This window comes from Prorops nasuta, unplaced genomic scaffold (genome assembly GCF_024137725.1).
Source record: "Prorops nasuta isolate Cenicafe-Biocafe unplaced genomic scaffold, Cenicafe_Pnas_1.2 PNAS00038, whole genome shotgun sequence".
NCBI lineage: Eukaryota > Metazoa > Arthropoda > Insecta > Hymenoptera > Bethylidae > Prorops > Prorops nasuta.
In genome coordinates, this window is record NW_027116835.1 from 1369061 (window position 1) to 1386799 (window position 17739).

At 30.7% G+C, this 17739-nt stretch overlaps 6 protein-coding genes across 9 annotated transcripts; 3 read left to right on the plus strand and 3 right to left on the minus strand.

Moving 5' to 3' along the window:
• Positions 1-131: 131 nt before the first annotated feature.
• Positions 132-2941, minus strand: alpha-Man-Ib (alpha-Mannosidase class I b). The gene is made up of 10 exons (XM_066744340.1): positions 2558-2941; positions 2254-2424; positions 2032-2188; positions 1769-1954; positions 1545-1693; positions 1085-1461; positions 877-1003; positions 644-808; positions 426-575; positions 132-355 (listed from the first exon to the last, which is right to left on the minus strand). The coding sequence occupies exons 1-10, from the start codon at positions 2654-2656 to the stop codon at positions 137-139; spliced, it is 1800 nt and encodes a 599-aa protein (XP_066600437.1). The 5' UTR covers positions 2657-2941; the 3' UTR covers positions 132-136.
• Positions 2942-2961: 20 nt separating this feature from the next.
• Positions 2962-4267, plus strand: Cypl (peptidyl-prolyl cis-trans isomerase-like 1 Cypl). 3 transcript variants are annotated; one of them, XM_066744346.1, is made up of 5 exons: positions 2962-3082; positions 3262-3393; positions 3477-3610; positions 3675-3764; positions 3849-4267. In XM_066744346.1, exons 2-5 carry the CDS (start codon positions 3323-3325, stop codon positions 4070-4072), a joined length of 519 nt encoding a protein of 172 aa, XP_066600443.1. In that variant the 5' UTR covers positions 2962-3082; positions 3262-3322; the 3' UTR covers positions 4073-4267. The 3 variants fall into 3 exon arrangements, with proteins under 3 accessions (XP_066600443.1, XP_066600444.1, XP_066600442.1); XM_066744347.1 differs by lacking the exon at positions 2962-3082 and adding an exon at positions 3122-3197; XM_066744345.1 differs by lacking the exon at positions 2962-3082 and having other exon boundaries at positions 3137-3393.
• Positions 4268-4474: 207 nt separating this feature from the next.
• Su(P) (prostaglandin E synthase Su(P)) lies at positions 4475-6180 on the plus strand. The gene is made up of 5 exons (XM_066744287.1): positions 4475-4833; positions 4933-5007; positions 5077-5414; positions 5484-5595; positions 5671-6180. Exons 1-5 carry the CDS (start codon positions 4546-4548, stop codon positions 6034-6036), a joined length of 1179 nt encoding a protein of 392 aa, XP_066600384.1. The 5' UTR covers positions 4475-4545; the 3' UTR covers positions 6037-6180.
• Positions 6091-7972, minus strand: LOC136783920 (uncharacterized). Its single transcript, XM_066744288.1, has 9 exons — positions 7724-7972; positions 7467-7619; positions 7276-7406; positions 7071-7203; positions 6873-6995; positions 6731-6814; positions 6507-6659; positions 6308-6436; positions 6091-6230 (listed from the first exon to the last, which is right to left on the minus strand). The coding sequence occupies exons 1-9, from the start codon at positions 7854-7856 to the stop codon at positions 6121-6123; spliced, it is 1149 nt and encodes a 382-aa protein (XP_066600385.1). The 5' UTR covers positions 7857-7972; the 3' UTR covers positions 6091-6120.
• A 140-nt stretch (positions 7973-8112) lies between these two features.
• Oseg1 (intraflagellar transport protein Oseg1) lies at positions 8113-13531 on the minus strand. 2 transcript variants are annotated; one of them, XM_066744286.1, is made up of 16 exons: positions 13236-13531; positions 13039-13148; positions 12831-12951; positions 12540-12750; positions 12394-12467; positions 12052-12322; positions 11828-11989; positions 11513-11750; positions 11024-11394; positions 10551-10943; positions 10073-10487; positions 9778-10004; positions 9327-9714; positions 9065-9240; positions 8844-9005; positions 8113-8769 (listed from the first exon to the last, which is right to left on the minus strand). In XM_066744286.1, exons 1-16 carry the CDS (start codon positions 13286-13288, stop codon positions 8683-8685), a joined length of 3459 nt encoding a protein of 1152 aa, XP_066600383.1. In that variant the 5' UTR covers positions 13289-13531; the 3' UTR covers positions 8113-8682. The 2 variants fall into 2 exon arrangements, with proteins under 2 accessions (XP_066600383.1, XP_066600382.1); XM_066744285.1 differs by having other exon boundaries at positions 8115-8769; positions 11453-11750.
• A 346-nt stretch (positions 13532-13877) lies between these two features.
• UbcE2M (NEDD8-conjugating enzyme UbcE2M) lies at positions 13878-16058 on the plus strand. The gene is made up of 5 exons (XM_066744215.1): positions 13878-13923; positions 14000-14128; positions 14210-14304; positions 14435-14641; positions 14723-16058. Exons 2-5 carry the CDS (start codon positions 14023-14025, stop codon positions 14861-14863), a joined length of 549 nt encoding a protein of 182 aa, XP_066600312.1. The 5' UTR covers positions 13878-13923; positions 14000-14022; the 3' UTR covers positions 14864-16058.
• The last annotated feature ends 1681 nt before the right edge of the window (positions 16059-17739 follow it).

Sequence of the window (17739 nt, forward strand, 5' to 3'; positions counted from 1 at the left end):
CTACTTGAGCAACTCAACAATCTGTATACTTTGTAATATGCTATTACAGATATTCGATGGATGGGAATTACTGGCCTCAAGAGATCATCGATGGACCAATGTGTTTAAATATTTTAAATACAATTTTTTACATGTATTAAGACTCGTATATTGGTAGGGGATGACCTTCTGAATTAAATACCCATTTGTCTAAATCGATTAATTGTCTACTATCATCAAATAACAAGTATAAGTATTTTAACGTTTCAGCAAACCAAAAGGATTCCGTTAAATCCTGCGGTCGTGTGTTTTGGGTATTTCGCACATTACCAATGCTCGTATACCCATTTTCGACTTTGGTATAATTCTCGAACGCCTAAATAAAGAAAAGTTATTAACAAGATCATTTTTATATATACATAACACATTGAAATTAGTTAACTTACTTGAAAGATTTGCCAACCCCAATCTTGGAATGTTTTATTTCCAGTAAAATAGTATAAATAATAAAGACTTTCTATAAATTCTGGCCGCAACAGGTTATGGGCATCGTTGGTTTTTACATACATGTCCATTTGAGATTCATCTTCGGATTTCTAAAAAACAAAAGAAAAAATATATGAATTTATTCACCTACATAACACAAAATAAATAAAAGTTTTACCTGAATGTTAAAATATGTTATCTCTGGTGCAAGGAATGTTGGCTGTATCGCATATGTTTGATAACATGTTTTTATCAAGTCATTTGCAATGTCCATGTGCTCCTTCGGTAAGCCATGATGAGCACCTAGAGCCAGTGTTCCGCCGAGATAACATGTGAGGTGATCCTGAAATTAAGAATTTTATTTTAATCAACGTGATAAATTTTACAAAGTTATTCCAATCATTTTCTTACCATTTTTGGCCTTATTTCTTTATTCGGACCAACCAGTTCCGCGATAAACAAATATTTATTTACCGCTGTTCGTTTTAGAAGATGTTTTTGAGTTCCAGCTATACCCATTAAATAGTCGTCCTTTAGACTAGACATAAAAAGCCATTAGTTAGTTTTGAAAATTACATTATGAAATAAGTGTATGCTACATATAATCCAAAATACATACTAATCAATAGTTTTTCCGGTTTGTATCCATTGCTTTAATAAATATTCATAGTAGCTATCGCCTCGCGCACCTAGAGTTATTGTTGCAAATTCTCTAAACCGTCCGGTATTAGCGTTAATGAAAATTGGAACCAAACCGTCATATTTTTCTAGCTGATGTACATGCTCTGAAACTTTAGCAGCAGCCGATTCAAATCTCGGCTGATTTGATGAACGGCTTAAATCACGAAACTCTAATTGGATAGAAGTAACTTCACTAGTGCTACTGTCAGGTCCCCATTTAGGACTATGTGCATTTCTTGTTCCTAAATTAATATCAGAAAATGGAACACCAGATCTTGTTGAAAATGCAGGCATCATACGATCTCCTAAATCAATCTGTAAATATATATATATATATATATATATATATATTCAATTTGTCTTTTTAGCTGATTAATGAAGTACCATTTCTAACTTACAGCTTTGGTCAAAAAGAGCCTATCACCGCTAAGGTGATATGCTGCTAACAAACCTCCTAAAACTCTTATTGTAACTTCAAATAAATTAACATCTCTGTTTATTGTAAATACTAAATTTTTTTCAATCCAACTTCGTGCTTCTGCATATTCTGTGTATGACAAATGCATAAATATTTAATTCATTATTTCTATAGGCAAAAATATTTTTAAAGTATTATTCTTACCATCGTTTAAACCCATTATGTACAGTGTATCCAATGCATCCACTATTGTAAGTCCTAAACCAAACCATTCGTGATATCTTTTCGATATTGGTTTAACATTATCATGACCCCAAGCAAATTCAGTATAACCACCCCATGAATGTTTTAGTGCTGCTACCACTGCTTTTTGTCTAGCATTTTGTGGACCTTAAAATAGATATTGTTTGTTTCATGAACATCAATTTCCTTAAAATTTTAATTAATTTATATAATAACTTAAGAACCATCAAATTTTATTATAGTTGACTTATGTTGAGGTGGTTCCCCAATTTGATCATGGTCTACTTGGTTGATTTCTGGTTGGAATTCAGGCTCTTCTATGACTTCACCTCCACCTGCACCTCCTCCATCTACATTATCTACAGGAATTGCTCCTGCAAGCTAAAAAATTATTTTACTAGTAAAAATAGTTCTTTATTTTAAAAATTTATACTACTACTACTTACAGCATCAGACTTAAGTGTTTCTTGTGCTATTTCTACATTGTTATATTCACTCTCATTTTCCAAAATAGTTTTCTTGGTGTCACCGGGTAATAAGTAAAATATTAATAACAATATTATTATAATTACAAAGTATAAAATGTTCCTTTGAAACCTGGACAATTGATTCCATTGCTATAAAAAGGTGTTATTCAGAAATGACAAATATTCTTAAAATATTCTACAATTTTTAAGTTTGTTTACTGTAAGTTTATTTACTATATATATATATATAAGACAATAGAAAGATATTTGAGCAATTACTTACCCTCCAAAGACTGCGGGAAGTTCCTTTAGCAAATGAAGCACTATCATGAATGTTCAAACTAATGTAATCTGTTTTACCTAAATCTTTAGGCGAAAACATATTTCTGTAGAGGTTAAGTTTTCCTGGCAAACGCAATGCTTGATGTACGCGCCAGACGATTTAACAAAATGTAATTAGATCGATGCAGGTTATATAAAAAAGTCCACATTTATATTACGTGTAAATCACAATAAACAATTTTTTAGACCACGTATTAAAAAATAAACAGTCAATTAGTAAATTATACCAGCAGTGCTATATGTATAAAACGTGTCATCTTAGAGCCGCCGTGCCCAGCCGTGCCTGTCTGTCCTGTGTCTGTATTGGATTGGTGACACTGCCGACACTGGTGAAGTAACTGGTGGTGGTGATCGAGATTGGTCTGATTTGGTCTGTCTGTATCACACGATGTTAAGCCTTAAGTTGCAACGGCACAAGGCGACGAATGGCGCTGGTATAGCAATGCGCCATTCAGCAATTCGAGTGGTGAGTATAAGTATATAGGTTGCTTCTTTATGCCAGAAACAGCTGTTTCCGGTGTTTGTAAGTGTGGTGCCTCCATGGTGTGGTGCATATATATGTATAGTATACTACACAGACTGTAGGTTTTGTAAATATTTACAAACAATTAATAGTATCTTAATATCGTGGAATTTACGTACTAGGAACCTCAGGGTATTCAAAACAGATGTTTCAGACGAGGTTTCAAGAATTTAATATTTAAAAATGGCTTTAACGAATATATCGGGTATCCCAGACAAACACTGGCAGCCCCCATTTGTGGCATTTGAAACAACGTAAGTTGTAATAAAATGATGCAAAAATAAATTATACATATTAAATCGGATTTTTTTGATGGCAAAAAATTTTTTTATTTTAGGATGGGAGAACTAGTAATTGAATTGTATTGGAAACATGCTCCGATTACATGTAGAAATTTTGCAGAGCTTACAAGACGTGGATATTATAATGGAACAAAATTTCATAGAATCATTCGAGATTTTATGATACAAGGTAGATTAATACAAATGATTCTTTTTGATAAGATCAACTAAAAACTGTAATGTTTAAATTATAGGAGGTGATCCTACAGGAACTGGTAAAGGAGGTGTATCAATTTATGGAGAATGCTTTGATGATGAAATTCATGATGACTTAAAACATACAGGTAAAAAAAATTGTCCAATTCATAGTTGTTTCTTCTTGGATATTCCATACAAAGTTTAAGGTAATATTTTAATTTCTCAAATAGGAGCTGGTGTTGTTTCTATGGCAAATTCTGGCCCAGATACAAATGGATCTCAATTCTTTATTACCTTAGCTCCAACACAATGGCTGGATGGAAACCATGCTATTTTTGGTAGAATATACTCTGGAATGGCAATTGTTAAACGAATTGGTTTAGTAGAAACTGATAAAAATGACCGACCAATAGATGATGTGAAAATTGTAAAAGGCTCAATCAGAAATGCTTAGCTTATAATTTTCTAACCTTTTATATCTTTAAAATTAATTAATTTTCTAATGAAATAAAAAAAAGTATTATTAAAATAATTTTGTTTTTAATTGTTTCTAAACACAATTTAATTATTGTAATGAAATCATTATAAATATTGTATTGTATTGATGGCACTCTACAATTCATAATTATATATTTATTTATAATTATAAGCAACACTATTTCAATTGAAAAAACTAAAATAAATTGCTGAAATAAGTGTATGTAGTAATATGTATTAAAGTGATAAAATAAGTTTTTATTTATGCCTCGAGCAATTATTGACAATTTGCCTCGATAGCGGCAGCTTCAAAACTGGTCGGCCTGTGGTCCTGATTGATATTGTGCCGTGTGCGTGGTGTCCTGTTCACTGATGCGGTGTGGCATAAGTGGGGTATTTTGATCTGATCATTCATAATTTACACTTCTCGACATCCGCAACGCAGTAGACATGGCTGGATTATTTAAGTTTTCTCGACTTTTCAATGGTGTAAAAAACTTAAATAAATCTAGTTACGCCAATATAAACACCCTAAAAACGATTTACAAGAAAAGTAATGAAACAACAGTGAAAGATTTACTTAAAATTGGTGCTGTCAGTGCGTTTGTTGGTGGCAGTGTCTGCTTAGCTTACGAATTTTATAAACGAGGTGAGAGAAGAAAAAATTTTCAGCTAAATGGAACTATGCAAAATATAGTATTATTAAAAGATAAGCCAGCTATTCAACCGTCAAGAAAGGTAGTAATCAAATATAAATTAAACCTTACTTTTAGCGTTATTACATAACCTCTTTTCATTTTTCTTATTAACATTTCAAACTATTTTGTATTTCCACAGGTTGTTTATCCTACGGATAAAACAGGCTTACAATTAGTTTTATTTCAATACCAAAGTTGCCCATTTTGTTGTAAGGTAAAATTGATTTGACAATATTTTTTCCTGTACTTTTATATATTACATATATATATTCATTTTTTTTAGGTAAGAGTTTTCTTAGATTACTATGGAATATCTTACGACGTTGTTGAAGTAGATCCTGTTTTTCGAACTCAAATTAAATGGTCACCCTACAAGAAAGTCCCAATACTTCTTACCAAAGTAGGCGATTCCTATGAGCCTTTGAATGATAGCTCTGTTATAATTTCAATATTAGCATCGTTTTTAAACGATCCTTCTATTCCAATTAAAGAACTATCAAGTTATTATAGCCCAACAGCTATATCTGATCTGGATGGGGGATTAAAGTATGAAGTTTTGAATAAGTATTATCTCATGTATCAGAAAGGTGTTCCTAAAAATAAATCTTTGAATGACATTGTGTAAGTATAAAAATCTACAAATCTTTTATTTAGAAATATTTAATTGTTATAATAATTTAATTTTATTAGAGAGGAACGCAAGTGGAGGCAATGGTCAGATGAAATTTTAGTCCACACACTTTCACCAAATGTTTACAGAACTTTCAAAGAATCATATGAAACATTTTCATGGTTTCGTGAAGTAAGTAGTCATGGTGGAGAAATAAAAATTTTAATATGGAGCTTACATGTAGTTTTAATGAAAACATTGTTTCAGTTTGGCCATTGGGATGAATATTTTTCAAAAATTCGAATATATATAGCCACTAATGTAGGAGCTGTAGCTATGTATTTTATAGGGAAACGGTTAAAAGCAAAGTATAACATGAATGACGATGTTCGGGAATCTTTATATAAACAGACCAATGTTTGGTTAGATGGATTAAAAGCACAAAATACACCATTTATGGGTGGAGAAGAACCAAACTTATCCGACCTTACTGTATACGGCATTTTCAAAAGTATTGAGGGTTGTGAGGCATTTAAAGATTTGTTAAGATCAACAAAATTAGGAACGTGGTTTAATGCTATGACTGAAAAAGTACAGGAGCATTCAGGAAGCAAGTTATTAAACATTAAGTAAAATTTAATAGAAAAAAAACATGTTATGTTTATTTAATAAAATATATTATGGAACATTCGTTTATGCAACATTGCTAATATAAAACTATACCGCACACGGTAACTGCCGATAGCTCAGCATAAATCCTCTATTTTGAATTTCACCTGCTTCATCGGCATCAGTAACAACATATAGTACAAATGGCTTCATATTGGCTGAAATATAAGAACAAAATATAATATAATAGCATCTATTATAATTATTCAGTTTAAACTATATAAAGATTATTTACAAGATTTTGTTACAAAACCGTTCCCACAAAATCGTTCTGTTCCTGCAGCAACATTATTTTCAACTGGATTTGGTATGATAACAAAATCTTTCGTGCAAGTGGTACCTGATTCTGCGACCATAGCAGTACCTAATTTAACATTAAATATATCAGTTGAAAACTAAGAAGCATTATCGTAATTTTTTATAGGAATTTTTACCTATTATCATTGGATCTATGGATCCTGTATCCCCGGAGACCGTAAAAGACATGTTATTTGTTTGCATCCATTCTATAGAACAATATCCTGGAGCCATTTTTATACATACGCCATACATTAAATTAGCCATTTCTCTTGTACCGATTAAAGGGGCTAAAAGATTTATAGACATTAGTCAAATTTATTCATTACTTCTTATTGTTAATTTTGTTTAAACAATTTACCTCTCGCATTAGGGGTGGACCCGAAATTGAAGCTTGTTACAGTACCACTTACTGTTTGATAGTACTGCAAACATCCATTTGGCGCTAAAAGTGTAATATAAGATGATTTATTTATTTTGAAATTAATAAAGGACGATCTTACCCCTATAAACGGAGTCACAGGCTATTTGATGTATTCTGATATTCCATCGACGCTCAAACGTAGTATCTAGTAAAGTATCTACAGATATCGTAATAGGGTTGGCTCCATTAAAATCTAAGTAAACTAGAATTTTACAAAAGAAGTTAATTTACAACAAGCTTCATCATATTCATTACATTTAAAAATATAATAATTTACCATGTTGATTAGTATTTTCTCCGCAAAGTCTTGGAACGATTGATGCTGCTCCAGAAACAAGAAAAAGATCGTTGTCACAGATTCCGCTTGCATTAGGTTGGGTAAAACTAGAATCTAAAAAGTCTAACCGCAACTAAAAAAAAGTCATATATAATATATATATACTTGATTATTAAAATTTCAGTATTTGTGCTTTAATTATTACCTGGCAAATATTCGTATTGCAACGCTGAATAGAAATCGTACACCGATCGCCACCTTTATAAGTTGTTGGATAATTGGGATTGATAAAGTATGTGTTGTTTATATTTGTAGTAGCTCCACACGTTTTCTGAACTAAAAAGTTAATTTATCTCAGCTAAATTATTTCCTAATTGTTTTTTATAATATACTTACAAATACAGCAAATTCCGAGACCGTTGGCACATGAGCCAGAGGGAGTACCTCCATAATTTAAACATTCTCGCCGAGTGAAGCATGTTCCAATAAAATTATTACTGGCTATGCACTCTGAATTAGCAAATCGTACCACGCTGAATAATGGGAAAACTGTATATATGAATAAAAATGATTAATTAAAATCAGTCGTTTAAGGGAACCTGAGGGGTGACAAATTACTATAGAAGGAAATATATTCAGATAAGAAAACTTACATCTAGCTTGATGTTTAGAATGAGAATTAACATTAATAGATTGATCATCCCTCAGGGTAGTCTTCCATTGTGAAACCTGACCAAATGTTACGGCAATCACTGCAAGAACAACTGTTAACAGTATGCTGAACATCTTTAGAAGCAAAACTGATTTCTGAAACGAGCACACCTTTCTGGCGACACCTAAATAACGGGAGAGAATGACTTATCGTTGTTAGAACTATTAACACCTCATAAATGACTGTACGTTTTAACATAACACACCATTGATGTAATTTCTTTATTTGCTGTTGACTTAACTGTCAGTTATATGACAATTTGCCGTTATTCACATAAATTTTGGAACATAAAATTTTATCAATATTTCCTTGAAGGATTATAATTGATTGAATATGCAATCAAAACAGTTTTCAGAGGGACTATTTTTTCACCTATATTTCTACAAAACTTATATGCTAATACTGTTTTATTATTGTCCCTAATTTCGTAAAAAAAAAGTGGATTTATTTTATTTTTAGAGCGACAAATGCATTATTATTGAATGATTTATTAGAGTGCAGAGTAAAGTAACTTTACTGCATACATTTCATTACTATTCTTTCTTATATTTCTGAACATTCATAATAAATTTTACTTAAATTTAAACGAAATTAGGACAAATATTGTATGTTAATTATGTGTAAAATAACTTCTTCTCACTCGTAGAAATAGTCACACTCCTTGAATTCGTGCATCAACACTTTCCTACTCGTGCGAGAACTACTTTACGAGCTTGTTGCACAAATAACTCTTAACTTATAAATACATTGTACTTTCAAGCTGCTCTATTTAAATTTTATACAATAATCTATAAAACACTTTTATTTTAAAAAAGTAAGAATCTTTTAAGCAGCTTTATTATATACAGGACGGATTTGATTAATTGCGACTGATTGTGCGCGTGTGTCTTGTCACAGGCTTTAAGTTTTCGAATTGCTCGAAGTTCTGCAAAATGGACAGTAACCATTCCGTAACATGGCTAACTCATAGTCATCTAAATGAAACAACTGAAAATAAACACGTTTTGCATAGAATTATTTATTCATACGAATAAAAAAATATTGAAGTTAAGTATACGCACCTTCAAACAAGATTTACAAGATGTTACCTGAAGATCCGGTAGTAAATTTCTAAAATATTTAGTCTTGAAAGGTTTTGGCCATTTTATAATTAGCACTGTTAAGGGATCCATGCTTTTCAACACACTTCGACTTACTGTAATAGACGAGGACTCTTGTTTTCCCTAAAAAAAATATAAGCATAACACTTTTTTAAAACTTACATACATAACAATTTAACTACCTCATATTTCATTAAACGTGCTGTAAATAAGTCAGTTTCCTCAGAAGCAACTGTCATGTAATCCTCTATAAGATCTTGATTATCATCTGGCGATGGCAAAGGCTCTTCTATTAGTCTTTGAGCATCTTCATCAGTAATATTTTCTTCTAATTCAAATTCTACTAGAGGTAAAATTTCTGCAAAAGCACGAATTTATTATTTTCTATTTAATTGTTCGTATAATAAGATACGATTAATGCTTTTATAAAATGTGTTTTCTTACCAAACATAACAAAAGAATGCTGAAATTTAAGGCCACATTGACCGCATTTAGTGTCATTTGAGTGATCAGTTGGTAGGAGCGAATTGAATGTAGAACACCTATAGCACAGTGGTAAAAGTTCTTCTGGATCCCTATATGGACAGGCGCGAGCAGCCAGAGTTAATGTCTCAACTTGTGTAAGTAAGTTTGCAGGAATTTTCATTTCTCGTAATTGCTCTAGTAATTGCATAACTAATTTATTGGCGCCTAATATTCGAGCTTGTTTGATAAGTGTATAAGAAATAGTAAGTCTTGATACACCAGGAATTTGTTTGCTTTGTGTTTTGATTAGTAAATATCTTGATATGTTAAAAAGAGCTTCTGGCATTAAAGAGGTGAATGGCTCTTCCTACAATCCATAAAAATCGTATTGAAATAGGTATAAATAAATATATAATGCGAATAATATTACCAAATATTTATGAACTTCCTGAAAAGCATAATATATATCAGCTTTGTCCAAGTAGTCCATATACAATGATTTGATTTCTTCAGTTGGTTTCGATAAATTTAAAGTTATTTGAGCTAACAACCAATAAAAGTATGACGCATCTCGAAACCTCCTTTCTTCTACAGCATTATTAGATAGCATAGTCAAAACAACGATAGATTCTTCTGGTTGACCAGCCATTTGAAATGCTAGGGCCAAATCAATTTATAAACCCTTCACACAATTTTTAAGTTAATTTTTTTGAAAAAATATTTACCCTCTTGAGCCTCGGAAAATCGGCCGCTTTCAGCTAACCATCGAGCATAAGGTCCGTATATTCGTGATTTCAATTTTGGATTTCTTTCTGCTAATTCAAAAGCTTCTGGCCAAGCTTGGGCTTCAACCAAGACATCAGCTACGTCAGGATCGTCACCTAGCCGACTAAATACTTCAGCTGCTCCATGAGTAGCACCTAAATCTTTCAATTTTTTTCCTATCATAGACAAATTATCTCTATCCCCTTTATCCAGCTGTCTTGCAACTTTTATGAGCATATCAATCCATCCATACTCTGCTATTATATTTATTGCTCGGTTTATATCGCCCGCAGAAAGGAACATTTCGGCTGCTGCGCGCGGTTCTCCTAAGCTTTTTGCCCATTCAGCGCGACGACGTAGTAATATGGTACGATCCTGGAATAAAAGTTAAATACATTAAAACGTAAAAATACAAATAAACTAGGTCCTTATAATCACCTGTGTATTTCCAGTGGCTATAAACTCTGATGCGATGTCAAACATTCGCAAATCAGAATACATATCCAAAGCACAATGTTGAAGACCAGCTTTCTGGTAAAGCCTAGCAGCATCTCGAAGTCTTCCCATTGCAGCTGCCGCCGTTGCCATGCATGCTTCTCTACCCCATTCTCCTGACTTTAGTTTCTCTTCAACTTCTGACACTATTTCGATATAACGTAATTTCTTTATCCATGCAAAGGCAGAATAAGCAACATTTAACTCCAAATTATCTAAAGCAGCAATTCCTAGAGCCAACCAATCGGATTCTGCTACCCCAAAACATGCTACATTGTAGGCTTCGGTAAAAAGTCCGATTTCTATGTACTGGTACATAAACATTGATAAAGGGATCTAATGAGAAATATAAATTTAAAATAATTTTTCCAACCTGCCGAATTTTGTTCTCACATTCTGTTTAAAAACTTACTTACATCCACAGAAACAATTGATGAACCATTTAAACAATATAATTTAGAACCATTATGTCCCACTACATAGCCAGAAAATTTTTGCCTGTACTCAACAAAATTAGCTACTTTAATCGCAAGGTAATCAACACCTGTGAAGCACATAATATCCTCTAAAGCACTGTTAAATGCAACACTAGTAACTTCTTCAAATTCCTGAATCTTTTTATCTGTGTACAAATCGAATACAGAAAGAATTCCTTTTTCGCTTACTACCGCCATTTTCTCTTTTAAAGAATTAACATCTAAACATCTGACCGGACCCTCAACTTTAGCTATTTGTGTTGGAAATGGATTATCAAGATAAATTTTAACTACATGACCTGTATTAAGCCCTGAAAAAAACATGTTTTATTATTGTTGATTATTTTTAATATCATTGTCTAAATTTACCTGCCATTAGACACTCTTGGCCGGCAGGACCTCCTACTACTTTAATATAAGTGATCGTACTATCAAGTATCCATTCCCGTTCAATGACACCAACAAAACTCAAACTCTGCAAACGTCTTTCAAGGCATAAAACTAAATGATCAGTGGTAACAACAAAAAAATTACAGTTTAGTCCTTGATTTAATTTCTCTTTTATACGATAATGCATTCCATCGCTACTACCAGACGGCTCGTAAATAATTACTCTCTCAGGTAATTGTACTGCGAGTCTATTTTTATATACAGCAGTTCTGCAAACCTAAAAAATTTAAAACAGAAGAAATATTTTAAACTTGTTTTTTTAATAAAATATTTTACACAGACAAATTAACTTACGAGGTCTTTACACTTAATGCGAACTTTTTGGTTTGTAATTAAATGCTGTATTATAACATCCGTCATATTTTCTCTGTACGCATATCGGTCTCCATATAATCCATGAATTATTTCCCAAGTTATTTGAAGATATGTTATTGTGCCATCTTGACAACCAAGCGCCTATAAAAATAGTCTTATTAGTTCTCTTATCATTCAATAGTATTTTTATTAAGTTTTCTTACAACATGAGAAGCTGTTGGGTGTACTGCACAACTCCAAATCCATGAGTTAAATGGTTTTCCAATAGTAGCTAATTGTATACCATCATGGGTAGTTAATAGACACTGTTTGTTGCTTCCAGAAACCAGCATATATTGCCCTTCTGGAAAATATGCAATTCTCAATGGAATAAAATTTAGAGATCTTCCTCTACCAATGGGTTGTCCCAATAAATTGTAGAATGACAGATTTCCATTCCAGTCAGCAATGCAAAGAAGATCTCCTGGGTCATCCCTGTAAAATATGAAATGATTATAAAACATATATGCTTAAAAAATATTAATTTATAGTAGCTGTACTATTACTGTGAAGGGCTCCAAGATAAACTCCATATTGCTGTTCCATTTGGTTTTTCAATTCGAGTTTTTTCTTCCCCATTCTATTTAACAATAATCTTATTAAAGTTATAAATCGAGTAAACAATTTCAGATATTTTAAAAATTTGTAAAACCTTATTTCTTATAAAAACACATCCATTTGCTAAACCAATGGCAAAATATTGTCCATCCTTAGTCCATGAACAACAATTAATTCTGCCACCTGATTTGTGTCTTTGCAAAGATTTTTGCTCTGCTGACCAAAATGCAAAGTCTGAAAGAGAACAACTGAGTAGTTGATGTGAAACTGGATTAAACTGCATTGCTTGTACTGCTTCATTGTGCCTAAAATAATTTAAAAAGCTTTTATACATTAATAGTAATAAAGTATTAAATTGTTTTTTTTAAATTAAAGTTAAACTAACGAATATTTAAGTACTCCTTCCAGTTTCGAGGTCCAAATGATGACACTTTTATCAGCACTACCTGATGCAAATTTTTTTCCATCCTTCGCATAGCAAACACAATAGACAATATCTTTGTGTCCTACAATTAAATACAACAAATTAAGATAGCTATTATTGGATGTTAAACATTATGATAGTTATTAACTGTTATATAAAAATAACATGCCTTTTAAAGGTTGAACTAAAACGCCATTATTAGTTTCATATACTAAAACCTGAGTTCCTGCTGCAACTACAAGCTGGGCTCCATCAGGATTAAAACACAAGTCATATATACTATGATAAAGAAATATTAACTCATTAAATATCAAAACCCTATATAAATGAAGAACATTAAAATAAAATGGAAAAAATTTTATATACCATTGTTCAGACTTATCCTGAACTTTGTCTACCCATGTTGGAAGTGCTCTCATTTTAACAAAGTGTAAATTTAAATATTATTCAATGAAAAACAATAACAGATAATTATAGAAGCAAGAACCCTATGTCTGAGAATATACAAAGTGTTTGGGCATTTTTCCTGTTACCAAGGTAACCCGCCGAAATGGCGCCAAGTCAAATAATGATAACAAATAATATTATAATTATAATGGAAACAGTTTTGTAGCATAAAAATTAAAAATTTTATACGAAAGTTATTAGGTAAAATGATCTGTTACTTGTTTAAAAGTGAGTTCTTTAATATACTAAGCTTTTACAGAAATCTTTATGTTCTTTAAATTAAATTTGTTGATTTCATGAAATATGCCCTGTTCAAGAAATCACAATTTTTATAAGCTTAAAAGCTACAAATACTACACTTTTTTCAATTAAATGATTTCATTATTCAAGTATTATATATTTCTACATTTGATAGATTAAAGCCTATATTCAACTATAATGATTGCGAGATAAAAGCAGTTAAGCCAGATATTTAGATTAAACATAGGTTAAAGGAAGCGCCTGGTGGCCGTGACTTTAGAACAATCTCAATCATTGAATACACACCAATACACGTGACATTAGTTACGACAGCTTCGTTTCCGAAGGTGGTTGATCTTGTCAAAAAGTTTGTGGATTTTCATATATTTTTGTTCTTTTCGCGATTTTGAATGTATTAAAAGTTTTTGTATGTTTTACCGCAGCATAGCTTCACAAGTAGCTTAACATGATTAAACTATTTTCGTTAAAACAACAACAGAAAGATGGTGAATCGCCAAATAAGGCAGGAACTCAGAAAAAGGCATCAGCAGCTCAGCTGAGAATTACGAAAGGTTTATTTCGGCAAGACGCCAGCTTCTTAGTGATAACCATAAGAATCTTTATTAATTATTTAAGAATTTTGCATTTTTTAGATATCAACGAACTGAATCTTCCGAAAACATGTGGTACTGAGTTTCCAGATCCTGATGATCTACTGAGCTTTAAATTAGTTATTTGTCCAGATGAAGTAAGTCATACTTTATAAAACAAGTTATATTAATGTACAAGATGTTTGTCAAGTGTGCTATGTATTATATCATTTCAGTTTAAGATCTAAATTTTAAGTAATATATTAAACTTTTCATTGTTTTTTGCAGGGATTCTACAGAGGTGGTAGATTTGTATTTAGCTTTAAAGTTGGTCCCAATTATCCACATGAACCACCTAAAGTAAAATGCGAAACCCAGGTATACCATCCAAACATAGATTTGGATGGTAATGTGTGCCTGAACATTTTGAGAGAGGATTGGAAACCAGTTCTAACAATTAATTCTATTGTTTATGGACTCCAATATCTTTTCCTTGTATGCATATATTATTCTTTTATAATAAAATTTTTATTTCATTCATTTAAAAGGAAAACCATTAATGTCAAATGTTTTCAGGAACCAAACCCTGAGGATCCATTAAATAAAGATGCTGCAGAAGTACTACAAAATAATAGAAGAGCATTTGAACAAAATGTAGCAAAAGCTATGCGTGGTGGATATGTAGGACCATTTTATTTTGAACGGTGTCTCAAGTGATAGAATACATATATGTGAATTCTGTATACTTTTCATCAAAGATTCCACAATGGAAGTGTGAGCCTAGAAGAATGATTGGATGTAGGTCAATATAGCAACTAAATAGTTGCTTGAGAACTCATTTTATATATATATAATTTCTTTTATTACACTATGCCTGGAATCATCTTTTTTTTTATTAATTGCATTAATTCCATCTTTGGCTAATATATTTGTGGAAATATTGAGATATACAATTTAGTAATCATTACAGTTTTTCAGATCCATTAATGTATGGGCTATAATAACATTTTAAATAATGAAAAGCAAAGTTGAGGAAAAGTTAAAGTATCAACATAATGAAAAATTATTTATAACTATTACAGGTGTTGTAATGTGTTTCTTAAAATATTTCTTAATAGGAGCATATTAACATATAACCTATATTTACCTGTTTATGTCACATTTTTGTGTATATACAGTTTTCTGGTATATTTATTAATTTTTCATTTTGCCGATTGCTAGACATAGGTATAATAACATTACTCAATGTCGTTTTAAATACGATACTTCATTCAGCATCTGATAGAATTTTCTTTTAATCCTTGAGCTTGTACACTTAATTTATGTATCGACTGAAAGTGGAATATATGACTGTTATATAACAGCAAATAATTTGTTTCATTTTTTTCAAAATATTCTCAAAAACCAATTTATCATTGTACAAGTACTAATGTTGATATGTTAAGTAAAAATTGTAGATTCTATCAAACCATGCAAAATGCTAATAGTTTTATTTAGCACACATGCAAATGTTAATTACTTTATTTAAAGGACGTTTTATTTCTTAAAAACAGTTATAAATTTTTGTTACTATTTGTTTTGGAAAGTTGTATATACAAAGTGAAATAATTATTGTTATTCAAAATTTAACAAAGAATACATAAATATTAAAAATGTTACAAAATTATGACTCAAAAAATAAATCATATTTTACAGTGTACTAAGCAGCTGATAAACTTAAAGTATTAATTAAATTATAATATGTATTTTTAGAAATAACTTTTTTAAGTTTTACTCGACCCGTCACTTGATAGAATTATTAATAAAAAAATTTCCGTACGAACATCGATATTTAAAGTTTTACAGATTACAGTTCATAACAATTGTAATTTATTCCCAAAAAGTTATGTTCGAGAATTGTGTATAATATTAAAAACTGTATTTGTAAAGTAAGTAATAAATTTAAGTGAAATTCAATTCTAGAATGAAAGACGTATTGATCACTCTTAAAACTTCGTTATCTCTTATATTTATTTTCCCATTTACAAAAAGTAAAATAAAACAGGTATGTGATTAGTGTAAATTGTATGTACAATTTATTTTCCATAATTTAATGATCTTATTACATTCTAAACCTGGAGTATTAATAATTTTCCTTAATTTCACTGTACACTGATGTTACAATAATTAGTTGCCTTTTTCCATACATTGTGTCTGCAGTCTGAGTTGAATTAAAAATATTCTCATTTTAAACTTCATATTTATTATATACAATTAAGATGAAGTAATTAATTGAATGAATAAGATATAATGCTGGACACTTATTTAAAAATTTCAGCTATAAAGTTAATATGGGACTCACACTGTATCAATGCACCATCAAGGGCTACTTCTTACCTTACAACTTTTTACAATCTCTAAACCTTAAACATTTATGACTCCATCATAGAACTTACCATTTTTATATAAAAACCAGTATAGGTAAACATCCATTATAAACAAGTACAACTTACACAATAAAAAATTAGGATAAAGGAACAATATTTCTTTTGTATAATCGTTATCATACTTTAATATAGTACTTATAGAACTTATAATCTACTGAGAAGTGTCCTGGCTTCACTCCGACCTACAGCTTTCTTTGCTGTATTTTTTACTTTAGGTCCCTGCTGTATCAACGTTTCAAGGCACTTAACAATTTTCTTTAGGTTGATTCAAATAAGCTTTGAAACTATTTATCAATTAAAATAAAAAAGAATATTAGCTTAAAATAGCATAAAGATTCAAATAGACTGAATTATAATAAGACATAAAAAGTACCATAGACTAAATATTGCAAAAATTTATAAAATAGTCATGGTCTTGAAAAATTTGATGTACATATACTACATATTGGGTGAGCATTTGAAAACTTTCCAGCTGATTATTATTGAAAATATGAAAGATACGACAAAAATGATGAAAACACATATTCCATGAATTGAAGACAAAAAAAAGTTTAATTGTAATAAAATATTTTTATTACTTTGTGATCTTCAAAATTATTTGAAGGTCACTTTAATTGTTTTAAACGAATATCCTATATATTTTTACACATTCTAGTATTTGATCTCAAGAACCGTTCAAAAACACTATATTAACTTTTCATTTAATTTAATCATTTGCTGAATATATCGGTTACAAATTGTATACAGACCCCATATTCTGTAACTTCAATGAAAATTTTCGGAACTGGTACGGACCGAAAACGATATATATATATAGATATAAATTTAACATTACATATAATGATATTTATCATTAACTTCGGCCTAACGATACCGAAATTTGTCGATAAGAGTTACAGAATTGCCCTACAGCAGTGCATTTAGTTGAAGCAAGGTCACGATCGTTACGCATACACGCTAATAGTCGCTCATCTACTTTAAATTTCAAATCGAAAGATCTAATGAGCAAGAATAAATAAAATTATAATTTATTACAGGATTTTCGAAAACACTCAAAAGATATAGAATAAAAAAATATACAAGAGGGTACAATTTAAATTAAAATCAAGGTGACCTTCAAGTAATCTTAAAAACTGAATCGTAATTAAATATAAATTGCTGTAATTA

Coding starts and splice junctions, on each gene's coding strand:
- alpha-Man-Ib (XM_066744340.1), bottom strand. CDS start 2,656: ATGTTTTCGCCTAAAGATTTAGGTAAAACAGATTACATTAGTTTGAAC. Junction 2,425..2,557: donor CTTCCCGCAGTCTTTGGAGG/GTAAGTAATTGC, acceptor ACCTTTTTATAG/CAATGGAATCAATTGTCCAG. Junction 356..425: donor GGGGTTGGCAAATCTTTCAA/GTAAGTTAACTA, acceptor TTCTTTATTTAG/GCGTTCGAGAATTATACCAA.
- LOC136783920 (XM_066744288.1), bottom strand. CDS start 7,856: ATGTTCAGCATACTGTTAACAGTTGTTCTTGCAGTGATTGCCGTAACA. Junction 6,815..6,872: donor CTGTGACTCCGTTTATAGGG/GTAAGATCGTCC, acceptor TTACACTTTTAG/CGCCAAATGGATGTTTGCAG. Junction 6,437..6,506: donor CATAGATCCAATGATAATAG/GTAAAAATTCCT, acceptor ATGTTAAATTAG/GTACTGCTATGGTCGCAGAA.
- UbcE2M (XM_066744215.1), top strand. CDS start 14,023: ATGATTAAACTATTTTCGTTAAAACAACAACAGAAAGATGGTGAATCG. Junction 14,129..14,209: donor TCAGCTGAGAATTACGAAAG/GTTTATTTCGGC, acceptor TGCATTTTTTAG/ATATCAACGAACTGAATCTT. Junction 14,305..14,434: donor TAGTTATTTGTCCAGATGAA/GTAAGTCATACT, acceptor TGTTTTTTGCAG/GGATTCTACAGAGGTGGTAG.
- Oseg1 (XM_066744285.1), bottom strand. CDS start 13,288: ATGAGAGCACTTCCAACATGGGTAGACAAAGTTCAGGATAAGTCTGAA. Junction 12,323..12,393: donor TTATCTTGGAGCCCTTCACA/GTAATAGTACAG, acceptor CATATTTTACAG/GGATGACCCAGGAGATCTTC. Junction 10,944..11,023: donor CATCAATTGTTTCTGTGGAT/GTAAGTAAGTTT, acceptor ATTTCTCATTAG/ATCCCTTTATCAATGTTTAT.
- Cypl (XM_066744346.1), top strand. CDS start 3,323: ATGGCTTTAACGAATATATCGGGTATCCCAGACAAACACTGGCAGCCC. Junction 3,394..3,476: donor TTTGTGGCATTTGAAACAAC/GTAAGTTGTAAT, acceptor TTTTTATTTTAG/GATGGGAGAACTAGTAATTG. Junction 3,765..3,848: donor TGATGACTTAAAACATACAG/GTAAAAAAAATT, acceptor TTTCTCAAATAG/GAGCTGGTGTTGTTTCTATG.